Source organism: Eumetopias jubatus, unplaced genomic scaffold (genome assembly GCF_037043125.1).
Source record: "Eumetopias jubatus isolate StellerSeaLion01/CBP00866 unplaced genomic scaffold, mEumJub1_p1.0 scaffold_16, whole genome shotgun sequence".
In the NCBI taxonomy this organism is placed as follows: Eukaryota; Metazoa; Chordata; class Mammalia; order Carnivora; family Otariidae; genus Eumetopias; species Eumetopias jubatus.
The window spans coordinates 4,519,490-4,538,974 of record NW_028274822.1 but is presented as its reverse complement, the minus strand read 5'-3'; the positions used below and the strand labels follow the sequence as shown (position 1 = coordinate 4,538,974).

The 19,485-nt window shown below is 53.2% G+C and overlaps 1 protein-coding gene across 2 annotated transcripts; it reads left to right on the top strand.

Moving 5' to 3' along the window:
• The first annotated feature begins 654 nt into the window (after positions 1-654).
• Positions 655-18,969, top strand: CNDP2 (carnosine dipeptidase 2). Of its 2 annotated transcripts, none has more exons than XM_028102928.2 (12): positions 655-717; positions 3,286-3,375; positions 4,501-4,644; positions 7,875-8,037; positions 9,827-9,915; positions 11,529-11,729; positions 12,767-12,851; positions 13,796-13,956; positions 15,931-16,095; positions 16,973-17,114; positions 17,322-17,469; positions 18,418-18,969. In XM_028102928.2, exons 2-12 carry the CDS (start codon positions 3,316-3,318, stop codon positions 18,479-18,481), a joined length of 1,422 nt encoding a protein of 473 aa, XP_027958729.2. In that variant the 5' UTR covers positions 655-717; positions 3,286-3,315; the 3' UTR covers positions 18,482-18,969. The 2 variants fall into 2 exon arrangements, with proteins under 2 accessions (XP_027958729.2, XP_027958730.2); XM_028102929.2 differs by lacking the exon at positions 655-717 and adding an exon at positions 796-1,400.
• Positions 18,970-19,485: the final 516 nt, after the last annotated feature.

Below are 19,485 nucleotides of genomic sequence, written 5' to 3'. Positions count from 1 at the left end.
AAAGAAGGGGGGAGGGGTACAGGTTGAGGCAAATTCTTTTGGGAATACTCTCAGGGGGATCATCACTACCCCAGGGTCCTGCGGCTAAAAAGGTAGAGGCATAAATAAATGGTGGGTCTTCTCCCGTCATCACTTCCGGGGATCAGAGGATTTAAATCCGAAAACGCCTCCTCCCTCGGAAAGGGGGACGGTGGGGCCCTGGGACCCCCAGGGCCAGGCTGCGGCCGGTGGCACCGCCTGGGACCAGCCTGAGCCGCCCAAGGGTCGGGTGTGGGCGCCTCCGGGGACCCCTGGAGATCACCGTCCACAGACCGGGACCCCGCCCGGCGGAACTACGCAGGAAGAAGGAAGCAGGCGAGGTTAGGAATCCAATCGGAGAGTCCCACCCTCCGCGCGACTCCAAAGCTGGGGGGCGGGTCGAGGCGGGTCGTCGCCGGCTCTGCAACAAGCCCAGTGATTGGTGAGCGGGGCGGGGCGGGGCGACGTGGGGCGGGGCGACGCCGGCTCTCCAGCTAGGCCGGCGGTTGGTGGGCGGGGCGACGCGGGGCGGGGAGACGCCGGCTCTCCGGATGAGGCCGGGGATTGGTGGGCAGGGCGGGACGCCGCGCCGGCCCTCCGAGCGAGGCCCGGGATTGGTGGGCGGGCGGCGGGAGGCGGGCCCGCGCCGAGGGCGTGACCGGGCACGTGGTGCGGAACCGGCGCGGCAGTCGCTGAGCGGTGAGGGACTTTTGCGGGGCGAGTCGGGCGGGACCCAGGCGGGTGGGTCTCGGCGTCCAGCCGGAGTCGCGCCTCAGCTTGTGGGAGCTGGGCCGCGGCCTGGCCCACCGCCTGGTCCGCGTGGCCAGCAGGGACGGGAAGGGACGGTGTCCCCGTTAGAAGAAGGCCTTCCTGAGGGTCCGGGGCCCTGCGGGCTGCGGGCGGCGGGCGGCGGGAAGGACGCGCGGAGGACCGTCAGCCGCTTGCTCCTGACGCGGCCCGCAGGAAACTAGAGCCTTTCTAGGTCCAGCGGAGCTTCTGGCGGAGGCCCGGGGTCAGGGGTCGCTGGGTCCCGCCGGCATTTGAGGCCGGAAGGTTGCAGTGTGCGGGTCTGGGACGGCTCGCTCAGTCGTGTCCTCAGCCTGTTTACTCCTTTGCAAGATGGGCCTGGGCCTGGCCGCGGGCGGGGCCCCCCACGGCCTGGGCGGGCGCCCGGACGCTCTTCCTCGTGCGGACCCGGCGTCACGAGGAGTCGCTCCTGTGTGTGCAGGGAGGAGTGGCGAAGGATAGTTTGTACCCATGTTTGGGATCAAGCTCCGGAGTGGGCGCACTGGAGGTTCCTGCCCCCGTTTCACTGGCTTCTGTAGGTTTAAGGGCAGGGTTCCTGCGTCTGCTGACTCCACGAAGTGCGCCGAATTACCGAGGTACAAGGGTTGGGACGTGCAGAACGAAAGAAGTCATTCGTGGGTATTGCTAGACGGTTCCGGGTGCTGCCAGTCTCATTTGCCCTTCCCTCTCCCTAGCTTCATCACTTAAGTTATGTTACCCCCGCCCCACAGGAAATTTTAGAGTTCCTGGCATTTATTTTGGGAGCGTAATGTGTGCTCTTGCTCTCTCCAGCACAGCGCTTGCACCTTGGTCAGTGGGCTTCACCGCGCATTGAAGGCGGCCCGCCTTCAGGGTCTGGGTACTGGATGGGGGAGGAGGGGCGGGTTGGGACAAGAATAACCCAGAGCTGAGCGGGGGGGTGAAAACGGCCCTGGCCTGACCTCCTTTGACTGGGTTACTAATTCAGAGAAGGAGTTACTTTTTAGCCAGCCCTGGGGACTTGGCATGGAGAGCTGAGCAGGCCGGCGCTCTGTTTACTCTTTGGTAAAAGTGCAACTTAGGTAGTTGTATCTTTGAATGAATCAACGGAAGGTCATTGGTTAATTTGGCTGCACTAGTGAAAGGATGCACAGTGAACTTGGGATTTGTGTTATTATTTCATGACCAGGGACCCGAATGAAACGTGCCCAGTGTAGCATGTTGTCACAGATAGCCTCTCAGTTTGCATTATTGGTGATAGACAGATGAAAATTTGACTTACTAGTGCTCATGAAATGCCTCTTCAGCATTTGTGGACTGTCCTGTCTTTCAGATAAAAGTCTCTGCTGAAGCAGGCTGAGCTGGCTAGGCTAGGAGGTTTGTAAGTATTTTATGCCCAGGGGTGGGTGTTTGAAGAGGAAGAAGGAGGCTCTGAGAACTGAGTGGTTTGACCTGTCCTTACTGAAATCCGACTGCGCGCAGATTGAGGGTCATTTCCTCAATCCCCTCAACAGCCTCCAGGCCTGATGTTACTGTAGATGCAGTCACTCCTCTGTTGAGCAATCACTTTGGAATCCCATACCAAGAAAAAAATACTCTGTGACTACAGTGTGTCGATCCACAGGCCGTTAGAACTACCTAGATGTTACAGGATCTTGTGACTACAGCTGCATTTCTGAAATCCTTGGTATGGCTGTGGTCTGGCTCTTCCATTACTGTTTCGGGCCAGTCTTGCCGCTTGATGGAATTTGAAATATCAGTCGGAGGTTGGACACAATTTTGAAAGTCCCCAAACCAGAATCCTTTTTGTTGCCTGTTGATTCCCATTTTAAAGATGACTGGTCAGATGACTTCCTTTCCCCTGTACTTGCCTGGTGGAGCAGAGTGTATTGGGTCTCACACAGGAGAAACGGGATGTTAGCAAATGCACCCTGGAGGGAGGCTGTGGGTTCCACGGAGGTTCTTTGATCTTAATCAGGCCTTTGTGGAGGTATCACATGTTGCCTTTGACTGTTTCTGGGCTCAGATTATCCACTTTTTTAAAACAATTTATCTACCTCTCCTTGGGTTTTGTTTGCTGCGTTGTGGGTCTGTGACAGTAACAGACAGGATGTGACACTTTTGCTGGGATTCTTGGAGTGACTATTTCCTTTGTGGTAATAGTAAATGGGAAGTTCTCTGTCTGCTTTAAAAAAAATTTAAGTGCTGGTAAATAAGCGTTACCAGGAACTACCTACTTATAATTTTCATCAGATTGTCTTAAGCTCAGACCCTTCTTTCAGTTACGGGCCGTTTTAACACATAATTTTCCTTCTGAGAAAAGAATGGGAGATCACCCTGAGCCCCCAACTGCTTCCCCAAGCTTCTCTGCTGCTTCCTGGTGTCCTCATGATGACATCGAGGGCGGAGCAGCCCTTTATCAACTTAAACAAGTGCCTTCCTAACTGCCTCTCAGTCAGGCCCATCCGCAGGCAGGACTGACAGGTGGTTTTTCCTTCCAAGAACCTTCAAGGTGTGCGGTCCGCTTGAAAGATGTCGGCCCTCACTACCCTGTTTAAGTATGTCGATGAAAATCAGGATCGCTACATTAAGGTAAGGGAATATTTATTGTAGTAAACATTAAAATTAGGTTTAATCCAGTGGGGCTCAGAGACACTTTCAAGAAACTAGTAGGAGCTCTGCCATTTAAATTAAGTATACTGTCTAGACAGTGAGACAAGTACTGCATGATTTCACTTATATGTGGAATCTTAAAAAGTTGAACGTGCAGAAACAGAAAGTAGAAGGGTGATTGCTGGGGCCTAGGGGAAATGGGGAGAGGCCCGTCAAAGGGTAAAGACGTTCAGTTTTGAGTAAGCTCAGTCCCTATGAGTAGGGATTGAAGATAACAGCATGGTGACTGTAGTTAATAATACTGTGTTATATACTTAAAATTCGCTAAGAGAGTAGATCTTACAGCTCTCTCACCACACCAAAGATATCTAGAGGTCTTCTCTTCTGCCTCCTCATTACAGTATGTAAGTTATACTTTTGGCTTTTGACAGAAAGTCTTAATATATGTATATATGTTTCTAGAAATAGCAGAGCTAATCAGAGATTTTTGTTTAATCTCCATCTACAATTTCTTGTAGTAGATATAGACTAAAGAACTTCTAACTTTTTTTTTTTTTACATTTCGTCTGTTTTAAATGATTTGGTAATGTAAATTAAATCTGTTTCTTGACAGTAAAGAATTGTGCTTTAAAGTTATTCTTGGAAGACACATTTCAGATGAAATCTTTAGCTCTCATTCTAAAAATTTTACTTTAAAGAACTTGGCCATGGTAAGCATGAGTAACTAACTTAGACTGTGAAAATGTTGGATATTTTCTGTCTGTTGCAGTTTTAATTTTGTTAGGTTCAGTTATAAACTTATTTATAGAACTTTGTACATTTCACACTCATCTCATGCTTAATGGTTAAAAACACATTCTGACGTTTTTTGTTACGCTGTAGTTCTTGATACAGGGTCAATACAGACAGGTTTTTTTTTTTTTTAAATCTTAAAAAGCAAATATTATAGCTCTTCTTGGACATCTAGCCATCATGTTTAAATATGGACTGGTTGCAGGAATCAAGTCAACTTTGGCTGCCCGAAACCTGGCAAATTTATGAATACCTTTCTTCCTTAAAGGAGCACCTTTTCAGAATCCCTTCTTGCTTATTATCCACAAACAGAAACTTGCAGAATGGGTGGCCATCCAGAGTGTATCTGCATGGCCCGAGAAAAGAGACGAAATCAAGAGGATGATGGAAGTTGCCGCTGCGGAGATCAAGCAGTTGGGTGGCTCTGTGGAATTGGTAGATATTGGAAAACAGAAGGTATGGTGCTGGCGCTCTGGGAATTACAGAACCACTTAGCAGACCTACCTTAAATTTATTTGAGAGAGAGAGAGAGAGTGTGTGTGTGAGCTGGGGAGAGGGGCAGAGGGAGAGAGAATCTCAAGCCGACTCCATGCTGAGTGCGGAGCCCAACATGGGGCTCTATCTCATGACCCTGAGATCATGACGCTCAACTGACTGCGCCATGCAGTCTTCTAGGACCCAGCATATTCTTAAATCATCTTTTGCTTCAGATAATCTGCTTGTCTTTAAAACGAACAGAAAAGGCCTGATTGGGATACTGAACTATATGATTTCCTCAGTTGGATTGGGGCAAAGCTTTTATAACACTCAGCAGTTTTCTCCAGGTGGGAGAGCTGTTGAGGTTAGTCAGAAGTAAGTTAATGTCGGGGCGCCTGGGTGGCTCAGTGGGTTAAGCATCTGACTCTTGATCTCAGCTCAGGTCTTGATCTCAGATTGTGAGTTCAAGCCCCGATTTGGGTTCCATGCTGGGCGTGGAGTCTAGTTAAAAAAAAAAAAAGAAGAAGAAGAAATAACTAAATGTCATGGCCACTCTTAGGAAATCACTGGGATTGCTCCCTAGAAAGCAGTGTGCATTCAGACTAGGAAATTGCACACTGTCCGTGTAGGGGTAAAAGTGATGAAGACCCCCACTCACCGCACTGTGCCCCCTGCATCCCAGCTGGTGGAAAAAGCACTTTTGTATGACTTGGTTCCTGAAAAAGAGCTACTTTGTGTGGGGCCGTGGTAGCCCTGTAAGCACTTGACTGCACTTTACTGCAGGATTCTGACAGGTGACATTGGCTCATTTTCTTCCTGACAAGAACGAACCATCTCACTAATGGTATATTATTTCCCTTTTTTTTGTCTCAGGCGATTTCAAGTCCCATGCTAATGGCAGGTTTTATGTCCTATATTTTCCAATTTTGTAATATTCTTTTAAATTGCAGGGTATGACAGGGTTTGGCTTATCTCGGTTCTCTTGCCTGGTGATTTAAGTGTCCGCTGGTATCAGAGTCTTGGGGCTTTATGTGTGGACATTCAGCCCCATCTGGTCTTTTCATAAAGAGAAGAACCCAGAGGCCCAGGTGGGCTTTATCTCCACTGAGCACCCCTCAGTTGATGGTGAGGGAGATTCAAACATGGGTCTCCTGATTCCCAATCCATTATTGTTTTACGAGATTTCATTTGGCCACAAATTAACCTAGGATATACTATAGCTTCCCGGCACTTTTCCCCACTTGTGAGAGAATAAATCAAGTTTCTTTGTATTATTTTCTTGTAGAAGCATAATTGATTTGTTCCCCCTCCCTTTTTTCCTAATATATTAAAAAAGAAATCTAGGTGGCAAATAATTTACAAGAGTTGTTTCATTACAATAGATTTATTCTATTTTACACTGACATTGCAGTGCATTTCTTCAGAAAGGGCCTTCCACAAATGATAAGTGACTGCGACACTCTCGAATCACTTAAGACCCTTTCTTACCAAGGAATTGACAGTTTCGTCATTGTTAGAAAAGTTGTGCAAGGATCCTTGTGAGGTGACAGCCCATTGGAGCTTCTCTTCCAGTCACTTCACGTGGTGGCAGTTTTCCGTGTTTTAGGAAGCCGTGATGACTTGGGGCAGGTGTGGAAGTGGAGTTGGGTGTAACCACGTGTACATGCAGAAGCCGGGGCATCTTCAGGCTTACAGGGGAAAGAGGACACTTGGGGCCCAGGTCCTAGTGATGGACCTCAGAGCCCGGGTCCCTGGTGGGCGAGGCTTGTGGGCAGGCATGAACTGTGGGAAAGGCTGATGGCAGGCTCTTTGGTGTTAGGCCCACTGCCAAGGCTGCTGCAGGTAACGTCAAGTCGGGCCTATCTGCTGCCTAGCCGCTGCCCAGGCAGGAGGATGGAAAGGGTGCGTGGCTGGGAAATGTGGGGTACCTGGTCACTGGGGGCCTGACCTCTAGACAGAAGTGCTCAGGAAATGAGACAGTCATGGCTCCTGAGCAGGAAGTGACGTGAGGGAAGAAGTGAACAAAGTGCAGAGGACAGAATAGGGCCTGTGGGTGATGGCTGTGGGGATGGGGCAGAAGGGGGAGACACGTGGAATCCTTGTCAAAGACTTCTGCCCAGACCGGTTCTCTAGTAGAGGATGGCGTGGTAGCCCCGTAAGCACTTGACTGTGTTTCTAGCCAGACTTCATTCTTCCCTGTTCTGAGTAGTTAGGGATAACTGGGCAGAGATTTGCAATTTGCAACCTGAATTTCAGTACAAATTTATTTGTGGGCTCAAATGTTGGTATCTTAGAAAAATGGTAAAGTATTTCAGTTTTTCAGCTATATTGAGTAGAAATTTATTTAGAGAAAATCTGTCATTTAAAACTCATGATTCTCCTGAGGCCAGTGGAGGGCCAGCGGCAACCACAGTGCCACATGTCCTGTGTGACCAGGGCAGTGAGTCCAAGGAACGATTTTTTGCCTCTCTTGGCTGGGGCTGTCTTTCGGGAAGCGGTGCGAGAACCCAGCCCTGGGGGTGGTTCACGTGGGTGGGCGACCTTGAGTCCCAGGGCTGCACATGGGTACTGTGGGCTTGCCAAGAGTTACTGAGGTGAGCGTTTCTGAGTGCAGTTCACTGGAAAGACAAATCCTGCAAGAATCCCAGCAGCCTGGCACGTTACCTAAAGTACCTGTCCACTTGGTGCCGTGACTGAGACCCTGCCCCCCCACCCCTGTTTTTAGGGGCTTGTCGGAGACTGGTTAGGCGTGGGGAGGGAGCTTAGAAGGAACACCGGCGCGCTCACTGCTGGCTTTAGTGTGGCTTTGCTGCAAGTTCTGTTCCCTTCCCTCCTGTTCTGGTCTTCATCCTTTTATGTGCAAAATTGTGATCCTCATGCAGAATTTCAAACGTGTATCTCCTGCTTTAAGATGGTAGTAGTTTTCATCCATTATTTTAGAAAATAATGAGCAAAGTTGTACCCCAAACTTAGTCTTCATAATACGTTATTAATGTAAAAGTTAAAAAATCAGCCTTTAAAAATTTACCAGATTGCCTACAGTTGGTGAATATTATGCGGTCTAAGTACTCAGTGTGTTCTTGAACTGTACAATGTAGGCTGATTGATAAGAACACGTAAAAACACTCAGGTATTTTAATAATATCTACTATAAGCACCACATTTTTAAAACAAAGGCTGTCCTTGATTGCTTCCTTCTCGACTCTTAGCTCCCTGATGGCTCTGAGATACCGCTCCCTCCCATTTTACTCGGCAAGCTGGGCTCCAACCCGCAGAAGAAAACCGTGTGTATTTACGGACATCTGGACGTGCAGCCGGCAGCCCTGGAGGACGGCTGGGACAGCGAGCCCTTCACCTTGGTGGAACGCGATGGTAAGGGAAGCTTTCAGCCGTGTCCGTTACTGTGCACGATCGAGGAAACTTTTCACTTGCAGCAACATCTCTGAGGAAATTCAGTTCCGCACTGCAGTCGTGATCACAGCGCGATTGCTGACTTTCCACTGGGCTCCTGTTGAGCGTTAGACCCACATTTCTACGGGCTGTTCCCCTTGCCACGGTCTGGAGCAGAATTCTGTGTCTCAGCTCTCCAGCCTGCCCTCCTCCTTGTTCCCCGTCTCACCTCCTGCACACGATCCCCTGCCTCCCGTGCCGCGTGCACCACAAACCTGGAGGTCGGCCTCACCCCGCCTGGCCCCCGTGGGCCTGCAGTCCCTGCTGGGCCTCCCCCGCAGCCGCCACTCCTCCCCTGCTGAGAGCGCTCCTATTGCTTGTTGAAGTGCTGGGTCCTCCTCCCCTCTGTTTCCGGCCACGTGATGACCTCAGTGTGATGTGTCTCTCCCAGACACCTCTCGGGAGACCCAGCGGGTTCTTCTGCCTACTCGTCTCCCCTCATTGCCCCTCTGGCACCTGTCACATGATCCCGGCTTCTACACCAGCACCAGTCACCCACTGCCCCTCTGGGAGGCCTCGCACTCCGCCCCTCCCTGCTTCTGACACATAGCCAGGCACCCTCGGTAGAGCTGGGATAACACCTCAGGCCACAGATGAGCTTCCTTGTGGTCAGCTGGCCGCCTGCTGTCTCTCTCCTTGTCGGGGGACCCCGGGAGGGACGGAGCACATCGCCCTGTGCGCCTCTGTCCAGTACAGTTCTGGCATGTTGGAGTGAGCGATTCAAGTCAGTGTTTGTCACAGGAATAAGGGTGCTTTTTAGGAGAACTCTGTAGCTTTTGTGAAAAATAAGTTTAGTTTATAGAAAGAAATTCCCAAGGTAGCGATGGCTCGAAGTGTCATGCTGCTTTGGGGTGGTCATGTTGAAACTGTCAAATATTAAAAACAGGCTGAGAATGAGGAAGTCCGAGGCCTGGCCGTTACAGACCTGGCCAGAGAGGGACTGAACCATGAGCACGCCTCAGCCCGAGTGCTGTCCTTCCTCCGGCCTGGTCCCCCTCTGATGAGCTCTGCATCATATGACAGGGCAGGGAGCAGGGTCTGGGCTGGATGGCCAACTGTCCTTCCTGGTGGCCAGTGCCCACCTGCCTTTGTTAGGGGTCCCAGGAGTGTTTGTGTGGGGTGGGGGGTGGGGGCGTCCTGTGACTAATTAGGTGGAGGAGAAGCAGTGCCACGTCCTTTGGTTTTCAAAATGATGAGAAGTAAATAATAAACCTGTTCTTTTCTTTACCAAATTAGGTGTCAGAATTGGGCTTGTGTGAGATTTGTAGTTCTCTCTTGATGGTGCGTTGTGGATCCGACATATGACCAGGTTGCCTACCCTTAACTGCTACCAGCTGGTTGTGGAGGTAGATTTGAAGTAACTAGCTGGCTGGCAGTGCCGCCTGGAGCTGGCTCAGCAGTCCACGCCCTGGGTCAGCAGGGACCAGAGCGCTGGCGGACTACTGTGTCCGCTGGAAGAAGGGGAGGGCAACTTGGGAGCATCCACGCGGCTTGCTCTTAGATTATGGTGGATTCTCTGGCAGGGCCTCAGAGGAGTGTAGCATGGGGACTCGGGGCTCTGACAGAATGAAAACGGGGCTTCTGGTTGGAAGAGGAGGTCTCAGGACAGCTGCCCGTGGTGGCGCTAAGATGCTCTCGGCTGTGCTCCAACAAGACACTTTCTTGTCTATTTCATCGTGATTGTAACTGAGTTTGCTGATTGCTGTTCTAGGCAAATTGTATGGGAGAGGTGCAACCGATGATAAGGGGCCAGTGGCCGGCTGGCTGAATGCCCTGGAAGCCTTCCAGAAGACAAATCAGGTACTTCACGTCTAACTGCCCGGCTCTATCACAGCCATACAAAGCAGGGCTATCTGTCCCCAGAACAGCCCATAAAGATCAAAGATCACTGGACTATGAGGAAGCAAGGTCCCCCCCAAACCGCATCAGCACAGTGGGATCAGATATAAGATCATAGGTTTGTTTTCCAGCTTTAGGGATTGTGATTGTTTTACAGCCGCCCAGCGGCCATAGTACTGATGACTCAGCAGGAATCCAGCCAGCACCTGAAATTCGAGTTTTCAGCCGCGGGCTCCACCTCTGAGACGGCTCACCTAGAGACCAAGTCGTGGGCTCTGTGGTGGTGGGCAGCCCCTAGCTTTCTCAGGGTGGTTTTTATCCTCCTGAAAATTTTTTATTTTTTAAGATACATTTCCTTAATGTGAGATATCTGCTCCTGCCTAAAGTTTGTAAAATAGAAAACTAGGGAGGAACAGGGTGCCTAGAATTCCAGCTGTCAGAGACTTTGTATTTTGTTACTTACGGATCTTTTCAACTGTTTTTAACCTAATGCTGACCATTGTGTAGACCCAGTTTTTGCATTGTTTTATCTTGTACCATGATAAAATAAGAATGGTAAGACAAGCGTTTTTGTCAGACGGTAGAATGGTAGATCTGAAGAGGGACGGGAACTCTGGTCCGTCCGAGGTGCCATTTTGCACAGGCGGGAGCCAGGGCTCAGAACCTCCAACTGACTGGGCTCAGGGGCTGGGAAGACTCCCCCTTCTCCAGGGCTCACCGGGATCCGGGGTGACTGAAAGGCGGCTGGCTGTGTGCAGGGCAGAGCGGCCAGAGCAGCTCCACTTACATCCTTTCCACATGCCAGGGTCCCAGGAAAGATTTCATCTGAGAGACAGAAAGGGGAAGGCGAGCTGGGTGGTGCAGAGGGCTGTCGTGGGGAGGACTCCATGGATTTGCGTCCACGTGGGGGCTCTGCCATTTTGTAGCCTCTTTGACCTTCGGCAAGTCACCTCGCTTGGGTGCAGCTTCACGTTCTCGTCTGTGGAAGGGCCGCCTGCCTCACTGCACAGCCTGGGGAGCCTGGGAAACTGCAGAGCAGGAGCTAAGTGGGCGGCGGCGCCTCGCGGTTACTGTCAGCTCTTGGGGAGAAGGGCTTTCAGCATGGAGAGGGGGTCATAGTGCAGAGCGCCTGGAAATAGGAGCAGGCCCCTCCTTGCTCTGGCATGTGGGTGTGGTGACTGGTCCCTGGCGCAGATGAAGACAGGTTTTGTCTGTGCCGTGACCTGTGTTGTGGAGAGAGCCGCTCGGGCTTCCCTGGAGACTCCTGATTCGCGCTGGGTGAGTGCAGAGGTCCCTGTGGATAGGAAGCGTGGTCACGCTGTGGCGTCCTTGGCAGGAGTCCCCAGTGAGGGTGTCACTATGGCTGGCTCCGTGCATGTCCCCTCACCGCCCAGCACGTGAGGCCTGAGGGTCACGACAGGGCGCACACAGGCCGCCTGAGCGGTGGGCCTGGAGGAAGTTGAATATTTGAAATTTGTGATTGCAAAGCATTTGGTGACTTCCTGTCTGTGGTGTCTAAGAAATAAAAGCACATGAGAATTGAATGCCTCCCAATGCTCATTTCCCTTTCATAGGAAATTCCAGTCAATGTCCGGTTCTGTCTGGAAGGCATGGAGGAGTCGGGCTCTGAAGGCTTGGACGACCTGATTTTTTCCCGTAAAGACACATTCTTCAAAGATGTGGACTACGTCTGCATTTCTGACAATTACTGGCTGGGGAAGAAGAAGCCCTGCATCACATATGGTCTCAGGGGCATTTGCTACTTTTTCATTGAGGTATCACGTCAAGTTCTCTGTGTTTCATGGTGTCTCTTCCCAGCCTGTAGTCTCCCTTGTCCTTCTGTAGCGTGTAGTGGGCAAGTCCCAGGAAGGGGGCCGTGCGTGTGAGGGAGAAGCCCAGAGGCTTCTCAGCAGGCTGGGTCTTCACCCTTCGAGATTCTCCAGCCAGAGTCCATTTCCTGCCACCTCAAGCTACAGGGTGTTTGGAGAATTGCCTTGGAGCAGTTGAGGAAAGATGAACTGCTGTAGCCCATTTAAGATTGACTTAAGCAAAGCATTGCAGAAAGACTTACTGTTAAAAATTAAGATGTTCACATTTGACCCCTTAGGTCTGCCTGGACCGGAGATCCTGAGGGACCTGGGTGGTTGTGCTCGACACAGAAGCCGGGTGCAGGGGCAGAGCGGGAGGGCCATGCTCAGCTGAGCCTGCATCCCCTCCACAGATGAGGGTGGGTCCTAGCACACAGGGCGGATTGGTTCCTGTGAGGGAGTGTTTTGGAGGCTGAAAATGCCAGAATCATCCTCATTGCTGCCCTGAGCGCTTCGCCTCTCAAGACTACTTTACAAATAGTCTGACACAAGAACCCAGTGGCTGTGAGTCAGACGCTCCCACCTTGCCAATTTACAGGTGTGGAGACTCAGGCCTGGTGAGGTCTCAAACCTGACCCTGGTCACAGGCTAATGAGTGGGACCGGGGGGCAGGGGGCAGGATCTGGCCCTAGGTCCTCAGGCCCAAGGTCCTTACAGGCTGCTTTTCATGGTGCGTGTCCCATTTCATCAGAAAAGCACGGGGTCTTTGTGAAGCCACGTGCGTCCACCTGTGGTCAGCACCCCGACTTTCCCCCTGGTCAGCGTTGCCAAGAGTATTTCTTTTGTTGCTGAAGTTTTATAATTTAGGAAATGCTTTGCTTTGCTCCTTGAGGGAACAGATTTTGATTTTGAGAATTGTGAATGTTCTTCGTTCACTTTACTGTCACATGATGAGGCTGAGTTCCCGCTGAGCAGCAGGTAGAGGGGTCTCTGTTTCCGTCCAGGTGGAGTGCAGTGACAAAGACCTCCATTCTGGCGTGTACGGGGGCTCGGTGCATGAGGCCATGACAGATCTCATCATGTTGATGGGTAAGCACGGATTTCAGTCGCTGCTTGGTGACTTGGGAGAGAAGCTGGAGTGGCTTGTTTCAGGCTGTCCTTGGCAGTTGGTGCTTTCATCTCTTTCCCTGTTGCTACTTCCTCCCGCTCACCATTCCCTTTGAAAGATGGACATGCTTCATTTCTGCCTCTGTCTCCCAGGCACCTCCGTGTGTCACTAAACCCTGTCTTGTCTCTGGGACCCAACTAGGGCAGCCCCTGGCTCCGTTCAGCCCTGTCTGAGCTGGCCCCTAGGATCACGTGACACAGTTGTAGTTTCTGTCCCTCGGAGGCCACCTGCCTCGGTCTGTTTGACATTGTTAAGCACCCCAGCCAGGGCTCCTGCATGCTCAGCTCTGCAGGAGAGAGGCCCAGCCCAGTCCTGCCAGCATCCTGCTGGTTTAAGGCTCGATGGAACTTTGCCTCACCCCAGGATTTGCCTAAGTTCTGTCTCCTTCCCTCTCAGGTAGCGGCTGCCATACGTGCAGCCTGTTGTTACGGGAGTCTACTCTGTTCTCTTTGTCTTGGCCTCCTTCGCTTGGGAGCAGCCAGTTTCTTGTGGAACATGGATTAAAAAAGAAATATTAATCAGTGTAGTGGCTTTTACAGGAAGCCTGCAGGAGGCATTCTGCTCGGTCTGTCTCCTGGTCTGTGACAGGGGACAGGTCACCCACCCTTCTGCATCTCTGTCTCTTTGTGTTAAAGTGGGAAGATGATACTGCTCACCTCACTGGGTTGTTTAGATATTGAACTAGTTGTTCCTAGGCCGTGCTCGAGTGCTCTGCATGCCCAGGAAATGTCACTGTGAAGCTCCTGGTCCTCCTCAGCCCCGGGGTGGGGGGATGGGGGGGTGGGCTCCGGGCCCCCGTGGTAAGCGCTGCTGTGTTTGTGCTGCCTGCCTGCCTGCTGAGCGCCCCTCCTCTGTGCCCTCCCAGGCTCCCTGGTGGACAGGAAGGGAAAGATCCTCATCCCTGGCATCAACGAGGCAGTGGCCCCTGTGACGGAGGACGAGCTGGGCCTCTACGACAAGATCGACTTTGACCTGGAGGAGTACACCCGGGACGTGGGGGCAGAGACTCTGCTGCACAGCTGCAAGGTGCGTGCCTCCGCGGGTCTGCCTGCCGCCCTGGTCCGTCCGCTCGCAAGGCCTCCCACCGTGGGCAGGAGCCAGAGGTGCCGCAGAGATCTGGGCATATGCGTGTGCCCCAGAGCCCTCAGATGGTACCGACACTGGAAAGCAGCACGTTACCAGGCTTGGAATTGGAATTGGGAGATTTTTAAAAATGTCACATGTTGACTTTTGACAACTTAGGAGCTGGAGAACGGATGCAGAGGACACATAGTAGCAGGTAGCTTTTGCCTGATTTGCATTTGTAGAATGATGTTTTACTGCTGGGCCCGGAGATGATTGAAAGCATCCCTAACAGCCGGGGACCTAGGTGGAAAGCATTTGCACAAAGTGGTTACTTAACTATTAAGAAAAAATTGTGTTAGGATTTTTCTCTTAAGTAGTCTGGTTCCTGGCTTGTGAGGCCTGCGTATAAGTTTACATCTGATGTAGCCGTGATTTGAATTGCAGCAACAGGCCCTGGGGTGCAAGAAGAATATGGCCAGGCCCAGCCCATGAGTTTCATCTCTCCAGGAGACAAATGGGCAAAGAAGTGTGAAAGAGTGTGGAGGCCACTCCAGGGTCCGGAGCACTGTGTGCCTGGGAGTGGGGAGGCCTGTGGGGGTCGGGAGGGATGAGCAGCAGAGCAGGGCATGGGGAGTCTGGCTGTTCGTGGGGAGGGCTGGCCGGGGGAGGTCTGGGATTCAGACTGAAAAGGCCTGGCGTGAGGCCCTGTGGTGTCCCAAGGAGCTCATGTGCTCTCCTGGAAGATGGTGGACGGATGGGTTGGAGCAGAGGGATGAGCCGATCAGACCTCCCTTGTGGGCAGGCGGTGGAGAGGCGTTGCAGGTTTGGAGCGGGTGCAGTGAGGCGGGGAGACCAGTTGTGCCGCTGCAGGGGAGAGCCTGGAGCTGGTGGCATGGGGACCGGGCGGGCGTGGGGCACCTTTGAAGCAGGCCACACACCAGGGAGAGTTGGTGGGCCCGAGCGGGGCAAGAATTCGCAGGTGGCGGGGGGGTTGTAGAAGGCCCTCATGGGCAGCTGTCATTCGGGGCCTGAGGCCGGGAGAGATTAGTCAGGGGCAGGGGCACATCTGGGAAAGTGGGTTTCTGAACAGACTTCAGTTTGCTCCGGCCTTGTTGCCTTCCAGTTGGTGTCTGTGTTTGTGTAAGGTGTTTGCGTTTCGGGCCGCGTGTCTCCCTTCTAGGTCTCACTGACCCTATTTGGTTCACAAATGGAAGTCCACACATTAGGTGGCTGAGTCCCTGAGCGGCCCCGGGGCCCTGTCACATTTCTCTTCGCCAGCCTGTTTTGTCAGGTGGCCACGTGTCCTCTTTTGACTTGTCTTGTGCCACTGCTGGGGTGCAGGGGGTGTGAGAGGCGGTGGTATCAGTCGTACGTTCGGAGATGAGGGCCTACTCTGTGCCAGTCCCCTTGGCAGAGGGTGACGATGCTTGTCCATGGTCACTGGGCCCAGGACTCAGTGGATGGCCCTGGCTCTCCTCCCAGTAGGAACTACCCCTGCATTCTGTTCCCCTGGGGGCCGGGGAGCTCACAGGTGGCCTGCGTTGTGCTGCCCTCTTCCTCCTGGTTCCTGGTGCCTCTGGCTCTAGAGGAGCTCTGAGGTCTGTGGGACCACGACTTACCCCTGAATTCTGTGGGGCTGGTGGGAAGCCCGTGGCTCTTAGTCACCGGCAGTCCTGAGCCGCAGTGAGGCCAGGATGCCACACTTGAGGCTGCTCTGAGTGTGGCAGAGCCCCCCTCTTCAAGGTGCATCAAAGCCAGTACCAGAGCACATCTGGGGCAGGCTCATCTCTCAGCCCTCCAGGGTCTGTACTGCCTGCCTGTGATTGTGTAGATCCCAGGCCGGCGGGCCACTAGGAAGAACTTCCCAGATGCCGTTGCCGTCTCCTTCGTAAGCAGACAGTGTTGTCCCCTGACCCACTTTGTTGTTTTCTGCAGAAAGACATCCTGATGCACAGATGGCGGTACCCGTCCCTCTCCCTCCATGGGATTGAAGGCGCCTTTTCTGGGTCGGGGGCCAAGACCGTGATTCCTAGGAAAGTGGTCGGCAAGTTCTCCATCAGGCTTGTGCCAAACATGACTCCAGAAGTTGTCAGCAAGCAGGCATGTGACGGAGCTGGGACGCGGGGAGGGGGCTCCTCCACGACAGAGACTCAGAGCATAAAGACTTTTAGGAGAGCACTGAACCCCAGACCCATACTTCCCTGCTTCTTGACTCCTGCCAGCCCAGTAATTACCAGAATAAGCAGTTCAGAAACTGATCAAAGATAAAGGCCATATAAAAAGCCCCACGTGTGACCTTTGTCACTGCTGAGGCATGCTAAAACCTGACCCCTGACCTCATCGTAAGGCTTCAGGTCAAATGCTGACTTTAGGCCAAGTGGGTTAAAGTGAGAATCCACAGGAGCTGCGTCTGGGCCAGTGTGAGGAGTGGAAGGGCACGATTCCAGAAGGGGTAAATTCCGGAGGGGGCACATTGGGGGGCAGTCACCCTGCCCTCATCCGAGGTTTCCCGGAGAGATGGCCTCAAGGATTTGCGAGGAAACTGAGGCCTGAGATTTTGTCATCAGTTGTGCCCCAGTCAGCACCGGGCTCCACTTTTGGTCCAGATGTGATGAATATTGTAAAGCAAATCAAGGGACATTTTTTAAAGATTTGACATTTAAATATTATCCTATGGGAACGTCTGTGTAAAGGGTGAATTGCTTGAAATGAAAGCATTACCTTTTACCTTCAAATTGCTGGATTTTGTTTCTTGATAAAAATCCCTTTTTTTGTTACCATAGTTGTGCTCAGTGTTTCACAGCAGAAAATGAGACCCGTCATAGACTCTTTGTAGACTCAGTGTAGACTCGTGGTAGACTTACCGTAGACTGGTTGTAGGCCCCCTCTAGACCCACCGCAGACTGCTGTAGAGGAGATTTCTAGCACTGGGTCAGGTGCCGGGCTTAGAATACATTATGTCTCGTTTGTGACTCAGGTCACAAGCTACCTGACGAAGAAATTTGCTGACCTGCGCAGTCCCAACAAGTTCAAAGTGTACATGGGCCATGGTGGGAAGCCCTGGGTGTCTGACTTCAACCACCCACATTACATGGCTGGGAGAAGAGCCTTGAAAACAGGTGAGACTTCTCCTGGGGACGCAGGCAGGGGCCCTGAGGAGAGCCCCCGGTGTGAGCGGGACCATGTCCCCCACGGACCTTGAGAGTGGGGCTGCCGGCCCCGAGACGCACCTGGGGCTTGGACTCACGTTGCTGGGTAGTAAGTGTGCAGTGCATCCCAGCCTCGCTGCTTGTAAGCTCACCATGTCTTTTACTCTTCTCCCCCAGTGTTTGGTGTCGAGCCTGACTTGACCAGGGAAGGCGGCAGTATTCCTGTGACTTTGACCTTTCAGGAGGCTACTGGGAAGAATGTCATGCTACTGCCTGTGGGCTCAGCAGATGATGGTGCCCACTCCCAGAATGAAAAGCTCAACAGGTGAGGCTCTGGGTCCTCCGGCCTGCCCCGGGTTCATTTCCTCATGGCTGCCAGCGAGAGAAACCCGGGAGAGCCCCCGGTGTGCCCTCCAGCCCCTCCACCTCCCTCCCCTCCACCTCCCTCCCTGCCTGCTCCCTCCCCGCCTGCTTCCTCTCCACCTGTCTGGCTGCTTTGATTGGAGAGCAGGGGGGGCCGGGGTCTGTGGCCCCCCCCAAGGCCAGTGCTCTGCTTGCTACCATCGTCTTTGGGGTAGTGAGCGCTTCCGGTGGAAGGCGGGGACAGGGCCATGGAGAGGTGAGGGTTCTTCACAGCAGGGTTCAGCCAGTGCTCTGTGTCTGTCTCAGGACATCATCTAGGATTCCTAAAGAGCCTCCGCGCTTTGCCTGCTTGGAAGATCAGTGTCCTTGCTGGCTTCCTAGGCCCCTTCTATGTGTTCCTGGCTTGTGCAGACATGAGGGGGGCTCTTTAACCAGCGGGGATGGAAGGTGGTCCCTGAGTTAGCGCAGTGAGGAGAGGCCCAGGCGGGCTGGGAGGACCCATGGGCAGCGTGGAAGAGCCGAGAAGGACAGAGAACAGGAGCCCTGGGGGGGGCCGCAGAGTGGGCTAGTTTCGGGCTAAGACGGCGGCAGAGGGAAGGGACAGAGACGTAGGAATCCGGGCAGAAGGCGAGGCCTCTTATCCCAACAAAGGGAGGGGCTGTGATCAAAGTGAGGCTTTCTTCTTAACTACTGCGTGGGACCCCGTATATTCTGTTAGACCACGACCAGGACAGGTTCCTAGTGGGGCAGCTGGACTGAACCCACACTTGAGAACCACATGCCCAAATTCTGGAGGCCAGTGGAACGAAAGGCCAGCAAGCTGGGACGGTGGGACTCCCAAAAAGAATGCCGGGCGCGCGCCTGGACCTCTGGACGGCAGCCGACGCGACGGCTTGTTCTTCTCCATCAGGCTCAACTACGTAGAAGGAACGAAAATGCTGGCTGCGTACCTGTATGAAGTGTCTCGGCTGTAGAAGGGAGAGGCGCCCCTGGCCCTGGAGTCCCGCCCCTGTCCTCGCTCTGTCCCCGCCGCTCAGGAAAGCACAGCGTGTCTCTCTCTCCTCGCCCTCGTCTGGCACAGCCTGAGTAACCGCCAAGTTCTTGGAGGTGGCCAGCGTGAGGTCTGCAGAGAATAGCCAGGCTCTGAAAGCACACGCTCCGTAGGAGGTTCTGGTTGCCATCCATCGGGGCCGCACGCAGCTCTTGGTGCTTTGCTGTCCCGTCTCTGCCTCCTGACTCTGGCCCGCGTGCTCTCGGAAGATTCAGTCAGGGGCACCTGATGCCTCGAGGGGCCACCCCTTCTGATCCTTCACCCTTGTGTGGCTTCTGTCCTTGTCTCAAGCCCCGAAACCAGTACTGGTGTCTCCTGTCTTCTCTTTATTGTGATTCCTCAAAACCTAAACCTTACCGGAAGGATTATTTGTTCTCAGTATGTGTTGCCAAATAAAAAAGTAAAAATGAAGCCTCTGGGAGAGTTCCTGCCCATCGGACTCACTGGCGGGGCGCCCTGCCCTGTGCGGGGGCGTGGCTGGTCCCAGGGGCCGTAGGGGGCCGGGCGGGGCTCGCCCCTGCCTCCTCTCCCCAGCCCACCGCGGGGCTGGCGGTGCTGTTCACTGGGTCCTCCCACCCAACACCGGATAGGGCAGAATGGTGACACGGGAGGTGGTTCTCAGAGCCCCGGTTCTCCTCTGCAGTGTCCTTGGAAGCCCGTACCCCCCGCAGCCTGTCATCTCCCTCTCCGTCTCCCTGTCCCTCTCCCCAGCTGACACCACTCGCTCACCGGGGACACTCGTGTGGCTCAGTCCTTTGAGCCACCTCGCTCGGGGTCTTTGTGCTTTAACTCTGGTTTCTAGTCAGGGAATGGAGTTTTGTGCGGTGCTGACGAGATGGCGTTCATCAATAAGCTTTGCAAAAGTGGTTCTGTGCCTGGCGGAGGCCCCCGAGTTGCCGGAATCCAAAGCTTGCCCTGTTTCGTCGC

Bases quoted from the DNA above. Each gene is read 5' to 3' on its own strand.
- CNDP2 (XM_028102928.2), top strand. From the start codon at position 3,316: ATGTCGGCCCTCACTACCCTGTTTAAGTATGTCGATGAAAATCAGGAT. The intron at 9,916-11,528 runs GTACTTCACGTC...TCCCTTTCATAG, and splicing joins CCTTCCAGAAGACAAATCAG to GAAATTCCAGTCAATGTCCG. The intron at 12,852-13,795 runs GTAAGCACGGAT...GTGCCCTCCCAG, and splicing joins AGATCTCATCATGTTGATGG to GCTCCCTGGTGGACAGGAAG.